The 24,797-nt window shown below is 43.0% G+C and overlaps 1 protein-coding gene across 3 annotated transcripts in view; it reads right to left on the bottom strand.

The window, feature by feature from the left end:
* DENND1B (DENN domain containing 1B) overlaps positions 1-24,797 on the bottom strand; it is a 145,184-nt gene that overhangs the window by 108,776 nt on the left and 11,611 nt on the right. For all 3 annotated transcript variants that reach the window (XM_086753071.1, XM_086753072.1, XM_086753073.1), the window contains exon 3: positions 1,199-1,242. In XM_086753071.1, coding sequence (XP_086609197.1) covers positions 1,199-1,242 — 44 coding nt within the window. The remainder of the gene's footprint in view (positions 1-1,198; positions 1,243-24,797) is intronic.

Here is a 24,797-nt window from a genome sequence, read left to right as displayed (position 1 = left end):
GACAATGAAGATGATCATTCTGCAGCCAGGAAAATTATCACAACTTGCTGGACGCCTAGCTAAGAACATGTAACAGCACGCTTTGCTCATGTACCATTTATCACCGCCTCACAAGCTGCACGTGTTTCTGACTGATGCTATTCCCTAAGCAGACATCCTACCTGCTACGCTTGTATATTTATTCCTTTCATCATGAAGCACTTTATAGCTGCCTTTATAGAATCTTGTATTATTGATTTAAAAAAAAAAAAAAAAAAAACCCAGCAATTTATCAAGATCTACTGTACAAAAATATTTCCAGATCATCCATTGTGGTGATATTAGCAATGAAGAATATGTTTGACTCAGTATCAGAGATATTTATTCTATTTAGTGGTTTTATGTATTTTTGTTTAGGAAAATAAAAATATTCCCAAGGAAGAAACTCATCTTAAAGTTGCTGAAATAATAAAATTTAATAGTTTCATTGAATTCAATGAGGGTTTAACTTTAATACCGAAAAAAACCCCACAATACACTAATTAATAGCTTTGCTATCAATACAAACAGTGAAACAATCCATCAGTCCTGCACATATAAACTTTCCTTTGAGCATAAATTATAGATAGAAACCAGGATTTTTATGCTTTTGAAATCAGGAAGTTTAGATCATTGTCTCTTACAAGGGTCTGAGGATTTTTTTTTTTTTTTTTTCCCTAGCAAGTGACTGGGGTAGCTCTAAAATATTATTAAGTAAATTTATCAAATTTTGCATTGCAAAGGATTAAAGGAACAGGACGCAGGGGTTCTGATGTTAAAAGGACACACATGTGCAGCTCTTCACCTTTTTTGTTCCGGTTGTTTTTGTTTTAATTTAAAACACTGATGCTTGGCAAAGTTTTGTTGATAAATTTTCCACATTTGCAACCCTACAGCAGATAAAGATGCAACACTTCCAACCGAAACAGCTTATAAAAGGCTCCCCATCAAAAATAAGGTGATGCAGAGAACTGGAGTGGCATTCAGTGCTCTGCGACCGCGATTGCCTATTCCAGTCACAGAGGCACTCTAATCACCAAGCCATCAGTTGGGTGAAGGCTTCCTCCCGCTATCATTAGCATCTGCCTCTCCCCAGCTGAATAGGAGAGCTTTTTTATTATTATTCTAACATAAAAAAAAAAAAAAAAAAAAAAAAAAAGTTCAAGCTCATGTTTCCAACCTGGTCTCCAAAGTCCTCCGGGAACTTCCACAGCACCACTGGATCTGTAAATAATTGACAGACAGCATTAATCAGAGGCAAAGGAACAGAGTATTACAGTCAGAGCGCATTAATATTAAAGAGAGGGTCAGCTCAGCGTCAAGCTTTGAGGCAAGTGCAAAAACCTGTCTGAAAACCAAGGCAGATACTGGATTATTAAAAAGACTTATTTCATATTTATGAAACTACATGTTTATTGGTTTACACACAGCAGCAGGTTATAATGTACTGAACTAGTTTCATATTCAGCTCTTTCTTTTTCACCTTTGAGTACTTCATTTCTTAAGCATGTGTTCAACTTTCACATTTTAATTTAATTAAGAAATAAAGTGATATAAAGTGATAAAGTGAAATAAAGTGATATAAATCCTCTTGGCTATACAGTCCACAATACTATTTTGAAGGCATCTAAGACAACGACCTGAACCATAACCCTTCAACAAAAACCAAATTACGCTCTTCATCCCCCCAAAGCTTTTAATCTCCTGTGACCTAAAACCCCCCCGAGGTGCTACTGCTCAACCGTATCGCAAACGCCCACAGAGCTTCATCGCACTTCTGTACCCCAGATGAGCAGCAGCGTTTCTCCGCGTGCCAAAGGCGAAACCACCCATCCTCCTGCGAGGGAGAGCCAGGCCGGTGCCAAAGTCTGGGCTAGAGGAGAGCTCTCCAGTTTCTGCTCACGTCCTACCCAACGTTGGGCAGATCCTCAAGCCAACGACAGCTCTGGGAGCCAGAGGGCAGGAAAACGAACCCCCCAGTAAGCACCAGGGGACAGCGCCTGATGAGAATCGCAACCTCTTTGCTACCTCAGGAGCTGCTGGGATTCCTGTCTCCTGAGAAGTCCAGATCTGGGAAACACCTGGATTTCCACTTCAGTCCCTAATGCTGATAAATCACAAACTTCCTTCTTATTGCTACGGTTTACATCAGAACCAGAGGGTTCTCCACTTTTGGCCAAGTACGGAGGTTTCTACTCTGCTTCATCCTCCCACGTACGCCTGCTGCTGCACATTGAAGCTATAAGGGAAGGGAAACGCCATTGAAGATATTTCATTCATTGATGATGCTCATTTCAAATCCTACTACTCAACACCCAGCTGCTGCACCTGCGTTTGCCACCAGCCCGCTCCCAAGGAGACTGAAGCCAGTACTCCTCCTTCACCCCGGGCCCAACGTTAAACCAACAGCGGAACACACACCTCAAACATCTTGCAAAATCCAACTCATCAGTCAGCTCAACCTACTTTAGACCTAATTTTCATCTAATTCAAACCTAACTGGGATTTTAGATAAAAACGTGGCCATTTGACTCCTACTGGACAAGCACACCCTTGCTCCTAAGAACATCTGGAGAGGGTTCTGCAGATATTATTGATGACAATGCATGTACTTTGCAGAAGCAATCTTCTTCCATCTACTATGAGGAGCAAGAACGTTCGGAGGCAGACACGAAACAAGAGATAAGATGCTTTTTCTATAAAAAGTCAATAAATGCAGTCACTTAAAATGGAGATCCTTTTTCCCCCCGTCTATTAAGTCACAAACACATCTGTGTCATGACCAGATACAAGAGGAGTTTTAACATCTCAGTGCCTATACCGTAAGGGATCTCTTACTTTTATTCCTTTTTAGTATCATGAAAAAGAAAGCAATTATATATCAAGAGTGATCTCTGATAAATTTGAGGAGCAGCAAGCATGGTACCAGAGACCAAATACTCAGTGTTAAGTAATCCCTAAATTACTTGATAAAAACCACTGGAAATTGTGCAGAATCCAAAATTCTAAAAGAGCTTGCAAATCTAAGGCCACAAACATTTCAAGTATAAATATCTCTGCAAACAAACAATCCCACTGCACTCCCAGCACAAGTCACTTGCTGGAGATCCTGTACCACCACCTCTCGCGCTGGTGCAGGCTCTTCTGCGGCTGCATGCTGTGAGGTGAGGGAACAGACAAAGATCAAACCGACTACCTGGACTTTTTCAGGTCAGATCAGTTCCCCCAAAACTCTTGGGTTCGTGCCAGAATTAAAAAGAAAAAAAAAAAAAAAAAAAAAAAAAGGAAGAAAAATCAGGGAATGAGGAGTTGCGGTGAGAAAAAAGTGGGACCGCTTCACCTGGCAGCATTTGCTAGACCTCATGAAACGCAAGCTGGTTACTCACTGTGGCCAGTTCTGTTTCTTATCACCTATTTCTTGTGCAGAACTTCCCAAGTTGCACCATTTACAGTGGCTTCTGTTTGCAGAACTCGAGAGTCACCGGCCACAAATGCGCGTGCGGACCCTTCGGCGGCAAGGCAGGCTGACGGAGCATCGCCAGGGAGGAGCTGACTTGGCAAGCTCACCTCGTCGTAGCAATGGAACCGGGCAGATTACTTTGGCAGATGTGAAGTACAGTTACATGAGAAACATTTACTGTATTGAATGTTTTAACAACCCAGTAACGAAATCACAAGGTTTTTTGATACTTCAGTTCACTCAACTACAGGTATAACAACATTTATTTTCATATCATGAAAGGATATTTATATCATGAGGGGATAATTAAATTCATGTGATCTAAACAGGTAGAATAATACATATATATATTAAAAAATAGGGTATCTCTCTATATAGAGACATATATATAATCTCCCTCATGAAAACAAAAAAGAGCGAGCATTTAAAAATAATATTCCTAACTCAATTCAAGAAAAACATTCAGTGCTACATTCAGCAAAAATTATACGCCTGCAAGACGTGTCCAACTGCTTTGAGCTGGGTTTTGCAGTTGTTATTACTGGCTTTTAACCGGTTATTTTAGTAGGTACTTGCCACACATTTATTAAGTAAGAAAATCTGATGTGACTTCTGCTTTGGAAAGAAAGGTTACCGTACTCCTTCTACGCCTTCACTCTCTGAAACCAAACCCTAACGCTTGTAAAAACCTTTGGGATGGATTTTACGATAATTATCCGAGTCAGAGACTGGGCTTTTTTCAAAAGACGATGTTTGTTTCTGCTTTTGGAGCTAGGCTCAGGCAGCATCTGACGCGTCTTTGTGGCAACTTTTCACAAGTGCTGCGAGAGAAGAAACGAAAGGGTACCGATTTAGAAATAAAAAGAGAAAGCATAATCTAATTCTGCAACTTGATGCGCTTTATCTTCAGATTTACAGAGACTGACTTTTCCTCTCCCTGAGGATTACTTTCCAGATATCCCACCTGATCTTTTCCTTTTTCCAACAGAGTACAGAGATATATGAATATACAAGCACCTCTCCTTCCTATGCCACTGCATCCAGGACAGATGTTTCTCACAAAAATACATCTCAGCACGCGACAGTAACGCTCAAAAATCCCTTTGCTAAACATCCCACGGCACTGGAAAGCATGGCTTCAAAGTGCGAACGTCACACCGCTGCGAGGCTGCGGTTCACACACACATTGCTAGACGTAACTCACGACATTTGACTTACTTGACTACTTTTGCATCATGTGAGATCACACATTGTAGAAGCAAGCTTTTTATAAGACGACTCAGAAAGAACCAGTTAAGCCCCCGAGAACCGCAGTAAGAGGCGGATGCAACTCTTGGTACAAGTCAGAAGAGAGAGAAGCACAGAAAGGTTTGCTGGGGGACCAAAACTTAGTGTACAGTATACTGGATACAAAGAGAAAAGCGAGCCACATGCAATGCCTAAAAACAAAAGTATTCGAAATGCCCCAATCTAGAACTGCTCCACAGGAAAAATGCAGGTAGGTAAGATACCTACTCAGAGGAAAACATATGCATGTTCTCAAGGTAATTCCTCTCCAAAAATCTATTCCCACAGAGGAAACTTTGCATCTGTATTATACGCCATCCATATTTTTAGGAAAACCAGTTCCAACACATTTTAACTTCTGCAACAAATCTAAGAAAATGTAAAAGTACTGTTTCTCATGACAGAGTAGATTAGAGAAGTAGTACCTTTGGAACAATGAAAAAAATAAAGAGAAAACTCTCTGAGTGGTAACTTTCCCAAAAATTCAGTGGTTAAATATACTCTAAAAATACTCCTCACAATCCTTAAGCTTGCAGATTATAACCATCACCCCAAAATACAACCGGGGAAGCTAATTAGAACACATTCAATTTGGTAACGGAACAGAAACTCCAAACACATGCTGAGAAACACCATCTCAGGTAATTCTCCGGATGGCAACAGAGAATAATTTCAGACAGAAAAACACAGCTAGGATAAAATGAAACGGATTAATTAAGGAGTCCACTATTCTGCCTGGAGAGGAGGAATCTTCATCCCCGTGGGTTTTATGGAGCAGGACAGACAAAAAGACTGCCAAGCAGAGTTGGTCATGTCTTGGGACAGAGGAATGGACTAGATGACTGCTCAGTGTCCCTCCAGCTGTATTTGCTCTGATGCTGTGAAGATATTCATTGGAAAAAAGCTGTCAGTGCGGAGGGGAAAGAAAAGACTGGGGCCAGGAGTTATAAGGGTGGGGAAGAAATGCAGTGACGAAAAGGCAGGCAGCAAAGCAAAGCTTACTGCAGACAGTTCTTTCTTGTTCTCTGGGAAAAAAAAAGAAGTTCCAGGCTGTTTTTCTTACATGAACACAAGAATGCAATTAATAAAGCTGAAATGATATATCGTTATCTCAGGGAACAGCTTTATAAGCACACATTCAAGCAATAAGCAGAACTGATTTTGTTAGAGTAAGTAGTTTTCAGCAATAAAAAATTAGCCCTCTAATCCAAGTTTATAACACTGCATTCGTTAAAAAGGAAAAAATCTTAAAATAATCTGAGAGAAAGCCACAATCGTGATTATAAGGATGCTTTTATATCAACACAGTATTCTATCACTACAACAGAGATCCAGAAACAAAATAAGAGATGAACCGTAACGTGCAACCCAAGCGCTTTCGCAGATGAAATCATCTGATGCAAAAACCAGCATGCACATAAAAAGATTACTTCTCCCAAAAGAGAGAGAAAAAAAAAAAAAAAAGATTCTGTAGATCACATTAAAACCCGCTCGTTAACAGTCCCGGACGTGGAGCGCCAGCGGTGCAGGGGGAAGGGGAGGCGGCGCTGTCAGGAAGATCTGAGTGCGACGGTGGTCTTCAGCTCCCAGGTTTGGGGGGGATCAAAGCGGAGCACCCGCCAGCAGCTGGAGGAAGAGCAAGATGCCACGGAAAACCGGGAGAAGAAGGGAGTTACAGTATTTTCCAAGCATCAGTAATCAAAAGAAAGAACAAGGACAAAATACAGTGAAGCAACTTCATTAAAAAAAAAAAAAAAGTGAAACTAAGAAACGCTCGCTAACTTCTCTGGCACTTAAAACCTGGCAGATTAAAGGCAGCATGCAAACAAGGGTGCCACTGCAGAAAATATGTGAAAGTACACTTGAATGCAAACCACGTACGCCACGTACTTTTTTGCTCAAAGGAGTACTGAAAGAAACTTCTACAGGACCCTTAAGTTTGCACTTACTCTAACTACTCCACAGAAAGCTTACTGCAGAACGCACCCACACTCTTAGTCCTTTCATAACAGCAAAAGAAAATGTATTTGCAAAATTATATCAAATCTTAACAATCCAGCACCTTCAACTGCTTTATTTACACCTCACCCACCAGCGTGCCTTCCTAAATGGCCACTGCAGTTTCAAACAGCTTCAGCAAACAGCAAACAAGCACAAGGCAAAATGTATTTTTGCCTCAGCAGGTTCGCTGACGACACTGAGCTGTGTGGTGCGGTCGACACGTTGGAAGGGAGGGATGCCATCCAGAGGGACCTGGACAGGCTGGAGAGGTGGGCCTGTGAGAGTCTCATGAAGTTCAACCAGGCCAAGTGCAATGTCCTGCACCTGGGTCGTGGCAATCCCAGGCACAAATCCAGGCTGGGCAGAGAATGGATGGAGAGCCGCCCTGAGGAGAAGGACTTGGGAGTGCTGGTGGACGAGAAGCTCAACATGAGCCGGCAATGGGCGCTTGCGGCCCAGAAGGCCAACCGCATCCTGGGCTGCATCCCCAGCAGCGTGGCCAGCAGGTCGAGGGAGGGGAGTCTGCCCCTCACCCCTCTGGTGAGACCCCACCTGCAGCACTGTGTCCAGCCCTGGAGCCCCCAACATCAGAAGGACGTGGAGCTGGTGAAGAGGGTCCGGAGGAGGTCACGAAGATGATGAGAGGGCTGGAGCAGCTCTGCTGTGAGGCCAGGCTGAGAGAGCTGGGGCTGTTCAGCCTGGAGAAGAGGAGGCTCCAGGGAGTCCTGAGAGCGGCCTCCCAGTGCCTAAAGGGGGCTGCAGGAAAGATGGGGAGAGACTCTTCAGCAGGGCCTGGTGTGATGGGATGAGGGGTCATGGTTTTAAAATAGAGGGAGGGAGATTCAGATCAGATATTAGGAAGAAATTTTTTACACTGAGGGTGGTGGAGCAGTGTCCCAGGTTGCCCAGCAAGGTGGTGGATGCCCCATTCCTGGAAACATTCCAGGCCAGGTTGGATGAGGCTCCGAGCAACCTGATGTGGTTGGAGATGTCCCTGCTCCTGGCAGGGGGGCTGGACTGGAGGGGCTTTGAAGGTCCCAAACCATTCTACGATTCTATGAAAAAAACCCACAGCACTCAAACAGGTACATTCCCCTGGAAAGGTGACTACTTCCAGCCAAAGACCAGCAATATTGACCCTTTTCACAGACATGTAACTTCCTGAATGGTTTCAGAGCACCAGTGCTCACACCACACTTGTGGAAACTCAGAATTTTGTTTCTAATACACAGGAAAACAAAAAAACAATTCACAACTGTAAGAGCCATTCGGTCTTTAAGCAAAAAACACATGCACCACATTCTTCTCTACTCCACACACACCTGCCTCGCGTTTGAAGTCAGTGGGTCCAACTCAGCCGCGACCTGCGGCACGACGACGTCACGGCAACTCCGCAGCTCCTACACGCAGGCCAGCACCACCCCATCGCAGTATTAACAGCTCCCAACCTGCACCGAAGTGTGTGAATCGGACGCGCGTACGTCATGCCGTAAAGCCACACAGCAGATTTCCTGATGCAAAGTTCACCCTAGAGTTGTTTTCTACTACTTCTGCTTTGAGCTTAAGGGATAATGGGTCCTCGAACCGCCCAGAAAACCAAGGTGGGGAAAACGGGGCGTAAATATTGACCTCCAGCTGATCACGAGCAAGGCTCAGCCAACCACACTGGAGAGACGCGGGGCTTTGTCTGGCAGCACTGCAGGGTTGGCACCTGACAGCTCCTCTGATTTTTCCACCTTCCCCGTCTGTGAGGCACTCCAACTAGGCAATAAGTACTTTTTTTTCCCTTTTAAGAGCAAGCAGACGGTTAAAACTTCTCGCCATCTCCTTCAGAGCTGCAGGTCAACCCCTTTTTGCCCCAGAATTTGTTACCAGCGGAGGACAGAGCGGTAAGCCGCTTTGGCTAACGAGGGGCAGGAAGGGTCCCTGCGGCTGCAGTGCCATTAGCCGTGCTGCAGGATAAAACCCTAATCAGGGTGAGAGTTCATCGCACAGATAGCGCACAGATAACAGGAATATGTTCAGCCTTTATTTGGTCTCTTTGCAAGATAAGCAGGGGCTTCTTTTACCTGCTAAGCCTTCAGAATGAGCTTGTGAAGTGTGGCAACAATTGTACGCTTTTTGGAGCCGCTGCGCTGTTTTTAATTTTCCTATTTTTAACTTGTAACTGAGAGTGAATTACAGCTCATGAAAATGAGGATACCCGAGAACTCAGGGAGGGAAAGAACAAACAAGCAAGCACCACATATGCCTTAAGTCACTGCTGACGTTTGGGGAAGGTTTACAAGACAAAACACTTCTGTTCTGCTGCCGCTGGGTCTCTTGTCGAAAGAGGTTTCCGTGAGACAGGCTGTGCGGGGATCTAATTAAACGAACAATAACGCGTGAAAGAGAATTGTACATTAGAAAAACATCGTTTCAACTTCTCCATCTTTATCTTGCTTTCATTCTCCTGTTACAATTAATGCTGTCTATAAGAAATTCCAACCTTTCACGTCTCGCTTACTGGCCGTGGTAGGAAGGGATGGGGGCAGAGCAGCACCAACAAGCGGGGCCTGGCCTGGCGGTTTCCACTTCTCAGAACATCTCCGGCACCACAACTGAAACACTTCTGACCGTGAGTCCTTTAACTGTCTCAGACAACGTTTCATACTTTTATATACATACCAACCTGCTACAAATTAAATTAGAACAATCACAAACATCCTCTGTTACACAAAGCTCTAAAGCAACCACGTAAATAGTTTGCTGTATTTGTAAACAGTTCACAGATTTAAATTAACTAAAATGTCTTTTAAAAATATGCATTTTCTAGCCTATTCTGATTCAGCGTTCATTTTCACCTTGGTTGTTCATGACACATTAAACCAGAATAAAGATGAAGGAGCACTGATCAATAAGTACAAATCTTTTTTTTTTCCCCTCTCTTTCCATCTTCTACCAAATGCATTTTAATACCTTTGGGGGGGAAAATAAACTCATCAGTCACCTGATGGAGTCATTCAAAACTTAACCAAACAGGGCTAATGGGTGAGAATTGAATTGAAAACACCTTGACAAAGAAAGCAATTTCTTTTCTTCGCACTCCTCGGAAGCTGTGGGTGACCACAGTAATCGAACCATCAACAGCGAGGGGCCGTCTGTCCCCAGGGCCCTCCGTGCCAGCAAGAATCAACAGCAAAAAATTTTAGAGGCCAGCCCGCAGGCGTCCAGCCCCGATTTGTCTACGAGGGGCAGCGTGCAGTTGAAAAAAAACAATGTTTTGACGTTTTTCACATACCAATCCTTAAAAGTCAACGCTAAACTTTTGATAAGAACAAAACGCACGAGTAGGTTAAGAGGTTGCTTACAGAAAGATTAGTGTTACCCCAACAGCTAATAAGCCCCTGACCAGAGGGGTTCTCACTCTATCATGAAGCACTCGTGTTCCAGAATCCCATAGCCCTGTTCAGGACAAAAAAGTTCATAAAACAACCTTTCCATTAGCATTGATGTCACGGGTCCCCTCTGCACAGCTACTGAAGATATTCTGGTCATTCACCAAAGCACTTACACAGAGTCCCCAAACCTTGGGGTTTTTCCACAGAAAACAAAGAAAACATTAAGAACCGGTCTCCCAGAAGTTTCCGAGCCAGTGCCCGCGCACAATGCGCGCTGAGAGCGAGGGGCACGGGCTGACCCGGCAGCGGCACCGTGGCTTCGGCACCTGACGGCCCAGGGATCAGAGACCCCTTTGATCCCCACCGAGGACCTCCCGGGACAGGAGTGCTGGCTCCACGTCGCATCCCTCCCGAGGATGCTCCCAAAGCAGGCGCTTTTCCCCGGCCAGGCCTTTCGGAGGGGAACAACATGCACAGCAGAAGGTTAATCCAATTTATTTCTTTGGTGTTTTCCTACTGGAAAATGCATCGATCTTTTACTAAAACAAACTCTGGCGTAACTGCACCCCCTGCACCTTTCTCTGCAACTGCTTCAAAGCTCTGAAGAGTCACAAAGTAGTTATAAAGGGCAGCAAGAAAAAAAAAACAACAAACTATATTCTTTTTTGTTCAGCTTCATTAACAGTATTTGTCCCGCTTTGCTTCAGAGAACGCGGGCCCAACCAGCAGCACAACACGCCGGGAATTAGAAAACGCACGCTCTGAACTTCAGTCCTGCCAGTTACCTGCTGCATGGCCTTCAGCAAGTCATGCCAGGTTCACAAATATCAGCTGATCTCGGAAAAATTAATTCTTTTTGATTCAGAAGAACATTTACATGCATTTAAAAAAGGACATTTCCATCAAGCTCAGGCCACACATACACACAGGACAAGTAAAAGCAAGTCAAAGGGTTTTCCCAGAGGTACTTAGAGTTACGCGGGTCAAAATTCCCAATTATTTGCCAGAGTGGGGTCAGTAACACACAGGACACAAACAGCATCCCAGTAGATGCAAAGGGGCTACAACCAGATCAGCATTGTGTCTTGCCGCCCTGGAGACAGATCTGGGCTGCAAGCTGCGCAGGTTACTAAGCCCAAAGCCAGAAAACTCTCCAAGACATTTCTTGATATCACACACTTCAGGGGTAAAACAGAAGCGGTTTTCTCTGCTGATTTCAAAGTGCTATGTATTCAGAACAGCAAAGGAGGAGGGTGATGCAGATGCCTGATTTCAACTTACAACCCATCACAAGGTAACTGTGATGTGGTTAGAGGGCAAAACTATTTCTATTTTATCTCATGAAACCTCAATGCCTGAAGCCTGCTTCACCCAGTGGAATCTCAAACAAATTGTGCACAACATACTGAAAATTAATTTAACAATGTGATAAGAGCAGACAATATATTTGAAGTTCAGGTTGCCCAGAAAGGTGGTGGATGCCCCATCCCTGGAAACATTCCAGGCCAGGTTGGCCGGGGCTCTGAGCAACCTGATCTGGTTGGAGATGTCCCTGCTCCTGGCAGGGGGGTTGGACTGGGTGGGCTTTGAAGGTCCCTTCCAACCCAAACCATTCTATGATTCTATATTTAACCCTAATAGAAAAAGCTAAAGTTCAAAACAACACGCTGCATTCGCCTGTCCCACATGGGGTGAAAACTCAACACATCCTTTGTAAATTAAGCCCTTCTAGAAGGCAAGGTCAGAAGCCCTCTTCTCCCATTCCAGCAGTCTGCATTCTGACTAGCTGTCCTGGAGTACAAGAACGTACGCCAGAAGCAGTGACATCAGTGAAGGCACCCTGGAAGGGACACAGCTACGCTGCTGGGAGCCCGACCCAGGGCCGGCAGCCTCGCTGACCAGAAAGCCAGGGTACACCAGCCAGGCTGAGGGCTCCGGCTGGGCGGTTGTCTGGTCACAGAGGCAAAGAAATGGCCCGGAGAGTGGTTACGGCCACCCAGGGTAGAAAAAAAGAGAGGAACCAGACCTGTGTGCACTCGGAAGAGCAATGGGTTTTGGGGACAGGCAGATAAGGAACACAGGAAGGAAAACAGTATGACAGAAAGATGGGCTATCCATATGTTTGAACTGAATATTTCTGCCTTTGAAGTAATGAAAGTCTTAATTTTACTTTCCGAAGAGCATTACAGCAGAAAGAAGTGAGATGAGAACAGGGAAACCATGAGTAATGCATGTGTATGCACCAGATACCCAGCAGTCAAAAACATTAGTAAGGGAAAAAGTGGTATTATTATTATTGATGTCAAAGAACAAGGAATGACTTACTAATAAATCAACAACAGCATAAATTAAGGTTATGTCTCATCTAAAAACATCGGCTTACCTAATAAATCTGATGCTAACATTTCAGAATGCACTGATAAACCTGCACAACACTAACAGCCATCAACACACAGAATGCACCACAAGCTGAAATATATGACGCTGCACATAATATTACTTACGACATTAACCTGTAATAAATTTTTCATACAAAGGTCTCCTCTCAACCACTGCCCTTCTCATTGCACAATTTCTCTGCGTTCAGCAGTTGCACGAAACGATCAGATGCTACTACGTCTTCCGCATGTTGGATGGGCTGTATGATCCTGGCACCCATTTTGTGTTTATTTCTCCAACGCCTTCCCTGACGCAGACCATTGGACAAACCTCAGGTTACCTACAAGCCCAACATCACCAACCGCTTCCAGTCATTTCACACCCGTGCTCTGTTCTCCCATACGTCCGCCATCTCCACCAGTAAGGCAGTACTGCTGCCACGGCTGCATGTCCACCACAGGAAGGCTTTAAAGATCTGAATCATCAGTATGGTTTGGTAACAATTTGGTAACTGTCTGGAGCTTTCATCTTTATTTTTCCTTTTGTTTCTGAAAAATGAAATTCACCTTTAGGAGAAATAGTTGATCTCTCTTTTGTATGTGAAACCTAGACCAACAGTTGAAACCAATGCTGAAAGCCAATAATTCCTGTTGTAAACACAGATTTAAGTCATGACCAGATGGGCCCCAAGAAAATACCCTTGTCTCACTGGTCATTTATCAGCCAAACAAAAAAAGCTACAAACACTAATAATTAATCACAGGTGCCAACTAGTCTTCATAAGGCATAAAAGTATATTTTCAGAGGAAGTATTAAAATGCTTTCAGACAGGCAAATTCTTGCGCTGAGATACACTACACCGCAGAAGAAACGAATCATTAACCATGCACACGCACTTCTCATGAGGAACAGCTCAACACGCAGTGAGATAAAAGAGACCTTGCTTTGCTTCAAGATAACTCATTCCTTTTTTATTAATGAAGTCTAACCGTAATCACCCGTAGCGACAATTTCATAATCAATGGGACACACTGTATCTGTAAATTATGTCTATACAAAGCAAGGTATCTCTTTGTAGCACCTTTTTAATTAATTGTTTTGATAATTAGTACGAAAATATACAGGGTACGAAAACACTGCTGCACCTTTCAAGTGGAAAGACACATTCTCTCTCAAGAAATCTCGTAACTACTCTCTTATCCTGAGCCTTCCGTCGCTCCGATAAACAAAATAAGCCAGAGCAGGGACAACCCACTCATCTCTGAAAAGACTGAAAACAGATTTGAAGAATCATGGATGTGCAAGTATCACATCCTAACTTTAACAAGCTATCTCAGATGACTCGTTATTGCTAAAATTCTTCATTCCCATCAAGGAGACTAACCTGCTGTAGACAAAACAAGAGGCCTGTAAGCTGGGTGTCTTGTCCACCTATGTTGAAAAGCACGTTCAGGACAGAACTGGAGCCTACAGCCCCATCCACCCGCATATCATTTATTTTCAGGGTGGGTAAATTCCACAGAACAACATTCTGCTTACACCTGTCTAGCATACGTCCTTTCTTCAGGAAAAAGAGACAGTTAAGATTCCACAAATAAACTCCCGCTCTAGCTCAAGTCCAACGCTCCTTTGCCATTTGCTTTCCCACGACCAGTAATACCACCTTAGAAATATTATTTTTTTTACACATATAGTAATTTTTATCACATTTTCTACCACTGTAGTAATCAGTCAGGAAAAAAAGAACCTAGCAATGAGATATGAACTGCACACAGGAGCAGTTTTAACCCATTTTGGCCTGAAATACAGACATGTTGCAATGAGATGCTATTCTAGAACACAACGGCATCATCAGTCACCTTTCAAAGGGTATAGAAGAGGCTCAGATTCCAGAAGAAATAATTAGAGGGAAAAATCAGATCTCTTGTTTTCCAAATTCAAATACAAAACACTGAAAAGTCATCTACTCTAAAATGCATCAACCTTTTAACTTCTGATGCTTCCCCAAAGGCAAAAATGCCAGCCGTTTTGGCTGAGAACACCATTTTATCCCGTCACGTTTGAAAAGTCTCAAAGGTCACAATTCATACAGAACGCTACCCTCTGAAAAAGTTACAAAATTAAGCCATTCACAGCAAGGGAAATAGAGTATAACGGGTTATTCAATTTATGTTCACTCAACAGCAACAGGAATCACCTGCACAGGTATGTCCAGCAACAGCCACAACCCTAAGCCTTTCATTTAAAACGGATTTATTAAACAGCTCTGCGGATTTGACAAGCCATCCACTAAAACACTATGTTTTGAAATCAGGAAACCCGAAAGGGTTTCTAAGGATGTAAAGAGAATGAAGAGTCTTCTCGCCCACTTGAAGATGTGTTGGATCACTGACGCACACTCAGTAATACTTTTCTGAGGAGTTTTCCCCTATACAATCAAAAAAAAAGAAAGATGGATGTCTATACGAAATTGAGAAATGAAGGGTTAAGCTCAGCCAAGGGTCAGACAAAGCATGAAGTCTGAGGCCGCGCTATTTCCAAGCCCAAATAAAATGAAATGCCTACCAAACTGTATTTCCCTAAGTGCTGAAGCCCTGCCGCTGGCTGGCTGAGGAATGCCGGTGGCTACTGATCACTTCTCTTCATGTCAGGGGCCTAAAGCTGTCCAGGTCAGAAGCAAATGTTTGAAAATGTGACATGTGGAGAGGGTCAGCAACAAAGCCCAGCTTTAATCCCTTTGTGTGAAGCAGGAAGGGGAATTTACCTCGCATATAAACCACTTCTACGTCCAGTGAAGTACAAAACTTCCAGAGGTGCAGGAGCAAGGCGTTACGGCTTCTTCACTTTTTTTTGCGTGCTGGGCAAGACCAGGAGGGAGGAGAGCAGTGCTTCTCAGGGGCTGGATGTAGCAAAGCACAAGGAAGGGTTGTGTGCCCGGCAGGGAGCTGAGCTTTAACACCCCAGTATATTAATCACTGCTGGTATCTTCTGCCAGCCTGAGTCAAGAGTAGCGCAACCAATTACTCCAAACGAGCGGACCTGAGAACATGGCAGGCTTAACTATTAGTTACCACAACTTCCATCATTTCTAATTGGATTGTGACTAAATTCCCAGCACCGATAATACCAAAATGAGATCAGAGGGGAAAGCCTCCATATTCCCTCTGCGCAAAGACTGGAAACAGCTCTCCCCTGCTGTTGTACAATAGCACTGACCACCCAAAGCTCCACGGCATTAGCTGGGGAGACCCATCTCACCGCCTGTTCGACACGCGTGAGGAGGTTATTATGGTGATGCCTCTTTACGAGCTTCAAAAAACGGCCCAGAAGCAGTGGAAACTGTTAAAAGGCCAAACGCTAAATGTTGTTAATCTATGCAAAGGAAGATTAGAATTAAAAATTTCAATTAAAAAAGGACCTGGGCTGGTCTGGGGAGGAGAAGAGCAGCGCAGCTGTGCTTTTAAGGGTTGCTGAAAGATTAGATTTTCATCTGGGGATCTCTTAATCGAGCTCCAAACTCGGTGGCAATGGGCAGCTAAAGCAGTGCACATCTTCAGACTCACTTGCATCCCATCAGAGCTCGTGTAACCATTCCTGACACTCATTTGCTTGACCCATTTTTGATAAACAAAGAATGGAGTACTTCAAGTATTTTTCCCCCTTGTTCATCCCATTCTTCGCTAGTCTCTTATTTTATGGTCAGAGGTTAAACTGCTGACCTCTCACCTTCCAGGCAAGTTTTTCCCCCCTTCCATAAAAGGTTTTTCACAGTGTGCAGCATTCGGATTAGCCCCTATCCCCTCGAACAAAAGCTAAGCCTTTGTACGACTGGTTTGGGCATGGGGTCCGTACATCAGAGGAAGCTGCTCCTACTTACCATTCACAATAACTATATTGTGAGGCCCCTCTAACGCCTCGTCTCTCAGTGTCTAGACTTTCACCCAACCAGCCAGCAAGAAGAAAATCCTGTAAAGCACTCAACTGAAAATTCACTATGGTATCCTGTTGTGAACCTGATGAAGACGTTATTTGAACATACGGTAAAACTTTCCATTGTTTAACATAAAGATAAGAGAAAAACTTTTAGAGCCCTAAGCTTTAAACAGCCATAGGGATCAATTCACTCATGGGTCAGTAAATGCATTTTATTAGCAAGCGGCTATTGCATGTGTGCGTCTTTAAAATAATACACAGATTATTAAATTATACGCAAGCGCCTTGCATTCTGGATGTCTACAGAGCCTAATTTTGTACTGAGTAAGGATACACTGAGGCAACACTTGAGACACAGGAAAAGAAATCTGTCTTCCAGACTTAAGGGAAAGCATTGCATCAGTATTGCCCACTGTCCCAGTTATCCCAGCACCACTTGCCGTCAAAAAAGGAGAACTCTGGGCCATAAAGGACATGTATAAAGTTAGAGTGCAAATAAACCATGCGGTTTGCAGAGGGGGCGGGGAACAAAACACACTGCGATGACTTACTTTGTTTCTTCATACCACTTGCATTTCTGTAGCATAAATAATACACAGTGGCAAGAAAGTTTACTGAAGTGGAACAGCATTAAAAATATTTTTTTTTCATCTTGAGAAAAAAAAAAAAAAAACACAGGCAGGCCAGGAAAAAAAAAAAAGACACCTAGATCTGAGCAATATTTTAATGTTTGAATAAGCATATGATATATTGTGAATCACAGAAAAGAATTTATTGCAGACAAATAGATGTTTGCATCTTTGCAGAGTTCTTACGGCCTCTCTTGAGTGGGTATTTTGGAAGGAGTTCCTGAGGCTTTGCTAGCCTCAGTTGAGGAAATGCATCTCTCACCAACTTCACCAATCTGCTTTGAAAAGAGAGCAGGAGCGTCTCAAAACAAGAGGTAAATGGATTGTTGTTTGGCATAGGTTGCTTGACTGGGGGAACCTGAGGGTGTTTGCTGATTTGGGGTTTTTTTGCTTGTTTTTTTAAAGTGTGTTTTGTGATGAAACAAGAATGTGTGAAAGCATCCTTGCCATAACAGGAAAAAAATAAAAAAAAAATCAACTACATTTATCCCTTACCAGCTATGCCACAGGACCCGGTCACGGCAGCCGAATGCAGAAGGCAACAGGACTCCAGAGCCTGAAAACAAATGTAACTGCAACACCCCAGGGTGGGAATAACAGTAACCTCAGCTCTCTCAAGAGGCAGAAAAGGCTGGACTGGCAAAGGAGGTAGAAAACAGGAAATAAATTTATCTGTCTTCATGGAATATCAGACATCAGGCACATGCCATCATCTCCCTCTGCCACACAGGTCCCAGTATTTTAATGTTCCTCGTAATGCCCTTAAAAAAAAAAAAAAAAAAAAAAAAAAAAAAAAAAAAAAAAAAAGAAGTCCCACATAGGATAGCTGCTGTCATACCTAGTGACTGCTAGTGTTAATATCTTTAGCTACAAACAACTCTGTGTATCTAAAATCTCGTTATGAGAAAGAGCGGTGACAATAAACAGCAGATTCTCCACCATGGGTAAAAGTGAGGAAACACTTGGAGGGTAAAAAAAAAAAAAAAAAAAAAATTGTGAATCACCACTCTGCTGCTATAGAAATTCCTAACACGACAACACGTTTCTCATTTCACACAGTTCTGACCATCCTCTTCTCAAAAACCAAAAATAACTGAGAGAAGACTACAAAAGGACGTCTCACAGGTGTGGAAAAGCACCTAGCGATGGTCAGGCTCAACAAGTTACACTCTCATATTAGAGAGGCAGCTGCGGGAGGATAAAAGATCACCCACAGCGCAAGCGAGGGTGAAAAAGAAATTATTACTCCCTACGTCTTCTAATACAAAACTTATAATCCAAGTGAATCAACAGTAGGGGATTTAAAACAAACAGAAGGAAACTCAGCTCGCAGACTCCGCACCGCAGGACTGCCCCAGGCCAGGGGTATAAAGGGGCCTGACGCTTTTGGAGACCACTAGAAACTGGTGAAGGTTTAGCTTTGGATCCATGCAGGACAGAAGTCGCATCCTGTGTGGGAAGGGATTCACATTCTAGACTGGGGGTTCAGGCGTTTTGTTCCAAGCAGCCTTGTTCCCAACAACTAAACGCTGAGCTCCTTGCAGCCACATCAAACCGATTTTAAGCTGCCAGATCTGGAAAGCAGAGTTTAGCTCATCTCAGAAGAAATTTGCTTCTGAGATCCGGATAATTCAGGCAGATTCAGATCATGCTGGCCAGTACCACCAAAACACCAAGTTGCAACACCTGCTGTGGCTAACTTCAGCTGATTTTACTAGCCGGTGCTTTAACAGCTTCACGGAAGGGGCCACATGCCTTCACACAGAGGTCGTGTAGGCATGAAACAACAAGGAATGCACAGATAACTCACCTGCAATGAAAAAAAAAAAAAAAAACAAAAAAACCCACCAGAATATTTGCTTGTCCTGACGATGAGAAGTAACATCTTTATCTGAAAGATAAATTTTCAAACGCAGAAGTGCAATTTAAGAACACATTTCTGTTCTTCAAATTACAGAGCCCTAACGAAAAGGCTCAGTCACAACTTCCTCCCACACACACTTACACCCAAAATTAAAACCAAAAATGAGAAGATAGCAAACAAGGAACCAACTGCACTGTACAGGGGTATTTCATTAAGCTACTCAGAAAGATACTGAACTCTCACTTCTGATGTGCTAAGAAAAATCTATTTTATAGACTGTTATAAACCAAACACACAAAAGACTTATTTAAGAATCTCCCTACACAGATGACTTCCTTGACCTGCTTTGTCCTCTTCTTCATCTACATGCTGTTCTTTACCATCTTGCTCTTTCTTAAAATTTAGAGAGAAAATTACTTAAATTGGTTTGCATTCCTGACCTACAAGCATATAATCAAATTAACATCTAAACAATTTTGCAACTTGCACCATCCTAGAAGCACCAGACATTAGAAAGTAAAACTACACACAAATGTACATCTCAACCCCTTCTTCACACCGACGGATACACAGAGAATTACTCATCTGCCATCGCTTTTGGGCTCTTTAATAATTTTCATCACAATTAGCCAGCTACTAAAACTGCTCCCAAACATGGGAGTTATAGTTCTACAGGTAGCAAGGGGTAAGTTTTCACCCTGTGGTACAAAGCATGAGCCATTTCAAGTACGACAAAGCCCTGCAGCTAAATTTAAAAGGAAAAAAGACAAATGTTACTGAATATAATCCTCCAGTAATATCTGAAAAGTACCTGAGAAAATTCTGACTACAAACTGTCCATTTTTTCCCCCCAAAAAAGGTTCCAATAAACAGTAAGTGAATACATCACTTGTTTTGTCTTTGGAATGAAACTCTACAACATTTTTTTAAAAAAACCTGCACTTTACTGTTTCTTTGCTAAATCTACAGGAAGGCTTGGATAACAAAAAGCGCAGCAGATTTCTCCGTTTTTATAGAAAACATTGATCTGTTTTTAAATCCCGTGTTTTACATAGAAAGCAATACTGGCCTGGTACTGACAGAAGCAATTATCAGATGCTCTGAAACGCAACAAACACGAGTGGGGTACAAGTTTCACCCTCAACTAACAGAACCTCATAGTCTACTTCACTGCTCCTCCACATCAACCTAGCTTGTACTGAATAAAAAGAAAGAATCAAGTAAACTCTCTCTGTTATCTTCAACATTAACGCATCTGCGTGGTACCTTGAATTCTTTGAGAGCACGGAGTTCAACAACCTTCTCCTCTCTAGGACACGAAGAGTGACGCTACACACCAGCGCAATCCCAGTCCGCTCCCTCTCTCCAGTCAGTCACTGCTCACTGGATTTTCTCCCCGTATGCCGCGGGGAACCGTTCACCTGTTAACAGTCACAGAAACCCACTAGTTTTCCTTAGCCAGCTTTTTTTTTCCCCACAGGACAAGTTTAGAGAAGCAAAGCCACATTGGGACAGTAGCATGAGGCGCCGGGAGTCCTTTCAGCTTCCCCTGCCGCAGAGGGGATCAGAAGAAATTGGCAAGGCAGCCAAGCCCCTAATGGGAAAACTAGCAAGCGGAGCAGGTACCATCCTCACAACTGCTATTCCTTACAGAGTGACAAGGCAGTAAGGAACTGAGGATGTGTCTGGTGAGCGATGGGTGAATTGGCATGGAGTTTTTATCTGTTCAGTTACTCATCTCCCTGCCTGGACTACGAGTATCTTGAAACAGCACCTTGTAAACGCGTTGTTGCACCAGGCAACATTAACATTCGGTAAACCTTCTACTAGAATAAAGGCTGGAACAGTTTTCTTTTTGAAGTTACAGGTCAGCAGAAGTTACAACCTCCACACAGATGTGCAGCTGAAGTGCTGCTGTGGTGCAGTTAGTAACAATATACAGCCTTGTTTAACTTTTTCAGTAGTGGATATTACAGCACTTCAAGGCGGTCGCAGTCACAGCCCACCAAACCTAAGATTATTTGAGGTGAAGTGTTGCTTAACCATAGATTTCACCCTCACTGGCTCCTGCTTGAAAGGAGCTCCTAAGAGGTGCTGTAACTACAGCCAAATACAGTGCTAATTAAGGTTTTAGTCACTCATGAACAAAGCCAAACAAACTTAGGTGATTTTCTGATATTATTTAAAAATTTTTAAAAAAATATTTACTTTAGGGACAGAAAAAGCTAACTTAGGAGAATTCTTCTCTACAAAGGCACTTAAATCTTGATTTCCGGCAATAAGAACCAGCATATACACGCCATTTTCTCCGTGGCAGTTGCAGGAGCACTCATCCCCTCGCTATTACTTCAGTTACACCTACACAATTCCTGTGCAGCCATGCAGTAACTAACAGAGCTTTTCCTTTCTCCTAGCCACCCATGGAAAGTCGGGCTACGGAACAGAAGCCAGTAATGATTATTACTAGCACCAGAAAACCACTACCAAGAAATGCACCGCGCTCAGTATTAGTCACTCATTTCAGACCTGAAGCGCCTATTTCCTGGAAAATGCTATTCAAAGACTTGGCTTTTTTTTTTGCAGAACTTGCCTAATGGATGCTTATGAGCAGTAAAGCTCATTGATGTGGCCCACAGTAACGCATCACTCGGGCTTTCGGCAACGTGATCCTGCCTTTCTTCATCCCCCTTTGGGAGCAACTGGTGCTTGCACATCCAGCTAACGTATCATATGTGTTTTACCTTTGTGCAACCATTTTTTCCCCCAGTTCGGCTGAAGCTCAACATCAGCGAAGTCCAAAATGGATCCAGAATTATGTCCGGCCCTTCCAGCGTGGGGGTTTTTTTTCATCCTTTTCCTTCAGAGCTGCTAAGTCAAATGAAAACATAAACCTTGCACGTGCAAAGGAGGAAGCATGGACAAAAACAGGACACTCAAAGGAAAAAAAAAAAAAAAAAGGCAAGACAAAAAAAACCCGAGAGCTAGCTCTGTAAACATATTCCAGAGATTAAAGATTTTGTATCCTATTAATAACTACTGAGCCATCTAGCCACAAGTTCGGAAGCTATTTCATCTATTGTTTATAAAATGCTTTGCTTTATTGACACGCTACCATTCACAACCAGACTTGGTTGGCACTCCGTACCACCACATCTTCCAGGTATGTGACCAGTTTTCTGTGCACAGGAATTTCTAAAGGGGAGGACTGCAGTTCATCATACATAAAGCAGATTTTATCCACACACCTGCGCATTCTATCAATGCCCATAACTTCTAACACAAATACATATGAAAGAGCATTCTTGTTTTGCTGCTCATATATTTTATTTGAAGATAATTTAAAAGTTTTATTATAATGTCTTAGAATTTCAGATTTGAGGAGTCAGGGTTAGTTAGTTAGTCAGTTAGCCACCATTTTCCACCGCTGCTACACAGCAAACATTCTCTTAAGAACCACCTAATGAAGCTGAAAATATTGATTTCAAATTCATCTTTCCCAGCCATCGGTGTTCAAAGTAGATCTGGGAATAAAAATCTCACACTTTGCAATACTCACATCATTCCAGTATGTCCAGTTGATACACAAAATCCTCAAGAAATGTTGGTGAACAAAGTATGAATACGATGGGGTAATTAAACCTTAGAACTACCCATTTTTATTTCAAGGGTGGTTTCTTTGGTTTCTAGGATGTATTATTTTCTTGTAACAGATCAGTATTGCTCTGTTACAGGAATATTAATTTAGGATAACACGCAGCGTACACTATCATTACTTTTTGCTTTACATATACGACATGACTTTTAATGTTCCCATGAAACAAATTAACTAAATATATACTCCTCGGTCCTAAAAAGAAAAAAATGAGGTTCTGGAACATGAATCGATAGAAACTTCTCACTTTCTGTAACACTCAACTGTTTCAATATTTATCCCAGATTAGGCACTTCGTATTTATTCCATGGTTTGCATTGTGTTCTGACCCACAAGCACACAGCTGCTATATTAACCGCCATGCTAAGTAATACATACTGTTCTACATATCCAAAGCAACATTAAACACATGTCCAAAAAACCAAAAGAAAATACCCAAATCCCTTTGGCCTCATGGCATACAGAGCACTTCGAAACATCACTTTGTTTGCAACTATTGTTTAGGCTGTTTGGGCAATTTTTGCCCCAGCAAGACTTTTTGTCTTGCTCACTGAAAAATGAAGATTTCAAGACATGCTGACACTTAAAACATACCGGTCACGCTCCGTCAAATAATTTCTAGCGTTAAAAGCCAAAGGAGCAGAACTCCAGTAGCAGAAGTACCCTAGCAGCACGTATCAGCATCAAGTTTCCCTGTTCCTATTCAGATACAAGGAGGAGTGTACACGATGGGACAGGAAGCAGAAAATTCACTTTTACCAGTTTATAAAATCCCATCACATTTTTAAGGCACAACGTGGCTGTGGGAAAACAACTAAGTTGGATTCATTTCAGAGCCTCTTCTACTCCAGTCATTAATGGTGATGTTAACTGGTGAAGGCACAGATCGTTCTGCAATCCTAGGCCACAGCTTACTGAAGTGACTGCACGCACAGACAAATTTTTATCCTGACTACTTCTGCCTCCCTTTAGTCAGACTACTGAGCATTTTAAAATCTGGACAGCGTATGAAGTACAGCCACTGTTCACTAGAAAGTCAAAATTTCTACCAGGTACTCCTTTTGCAGAGAACGACTTAAAACAAGGTATCTTCATTTTCACACAGATTACCAGAGTATTTTCCAGTTTACAGGAGTCAAGCAATCATAGAAAGTACCGCCAACCAAAACACCCACACAGGAGAAGCCATACAGACGGCAGATGCTGTAACCAAGAAGTTTTCTGGGAAATGTGGGGAAAAGCGGTGTTTCAGAGCTGAGACACCTTCAGTCCCATGTCAAGAGAGCCAGGCAAGCCTACAGATTGAACTGAAGTAATTTAGGGCCCAAAGCAAAGTATTTTTTCTCTTTCTGGAGCTTCAAAGCATGCTGCAGTTTCAGGTCTTCCTCATCTATTTAAGATACATGAAGCAGATCATCCAAGAGCTTTGCCCACCGTGGATTTACTGGCTTCAGGAGCTCTGCCATCCACAGCCAACATCCATTCACTAATCTTTCTATTTCCAGCCTTCACCCTACTTCACTTCCACTGGAAGGCATCAGTGAAGTTGTCGAAGTCATTCCCTCAAAAAAAGGACAAGGAGTTTAACACAACCCTAACACAATTCCAACACTCAGGGTACCCTAGAGGCCCCAAAAGACAGCAGGGCAGAGTAAGGGCATCCCTAGTTTTTTTTTCAAAGTTTCCTGAAATGGCAAGTCATTTCTTTTAACAAACCCAGAAACTTGAAATTAACGCTCAGAGATGAAACAACAACCCACGCTACATTGCACGGCATGAAAATGCCACCAGTCCCTCCCGACCTGACCTGCAGGAGAAACATTTCCTGTCAGCTCCAGAAGCAGCCCCGCCGGCTGAAGAGCGAGCGTACCCACAGAGCAAGCAGCCAGGTGCCACCCGCAGCAGGAAGGATGCTTGCCTCACCGGCTGCTTTTAGCCATGCTGGCTATTTTAAGTAAAACACAAACAAACTGCAACCACGCGCATTTTAGGAGCCAAATGACCTCCAAAGGTTAGGAAGAGGATGCACAAATGATCAGCTCCCGCTAGCAAGGCTAAGTTACACTAACTGCTTCCCTCTTGTCACTCTAAAGGCGCAGTGGTTTCACTCCATCATTTCAGACTCACTGCGGACCTCCAGCTAACTTCACAACTGTCACAGAATCCCCGTCTTCTACCTCTACGCTGCTGGTTT

This window comes from Chlamydotis macqueenii, chromosome 8 (genome assembly GCF_036417535.1).
Source record: "Chlamydotis macqueenii isolate bChlMac1 chromosome 8, bChlMac1.mat, whole genome shotgun sequence".
NCBI classification, from domain to species: Eukaryota; Metazoa; Chordata; class Aves; order Otidiformes; family Otididae; genus Chlamydotis; species Chlamydotis macqueenii.
Note: the sequence above shows the minus strand (reverse complement) of the source record. Positions and strands in the feature narration are given on the sequence as shown.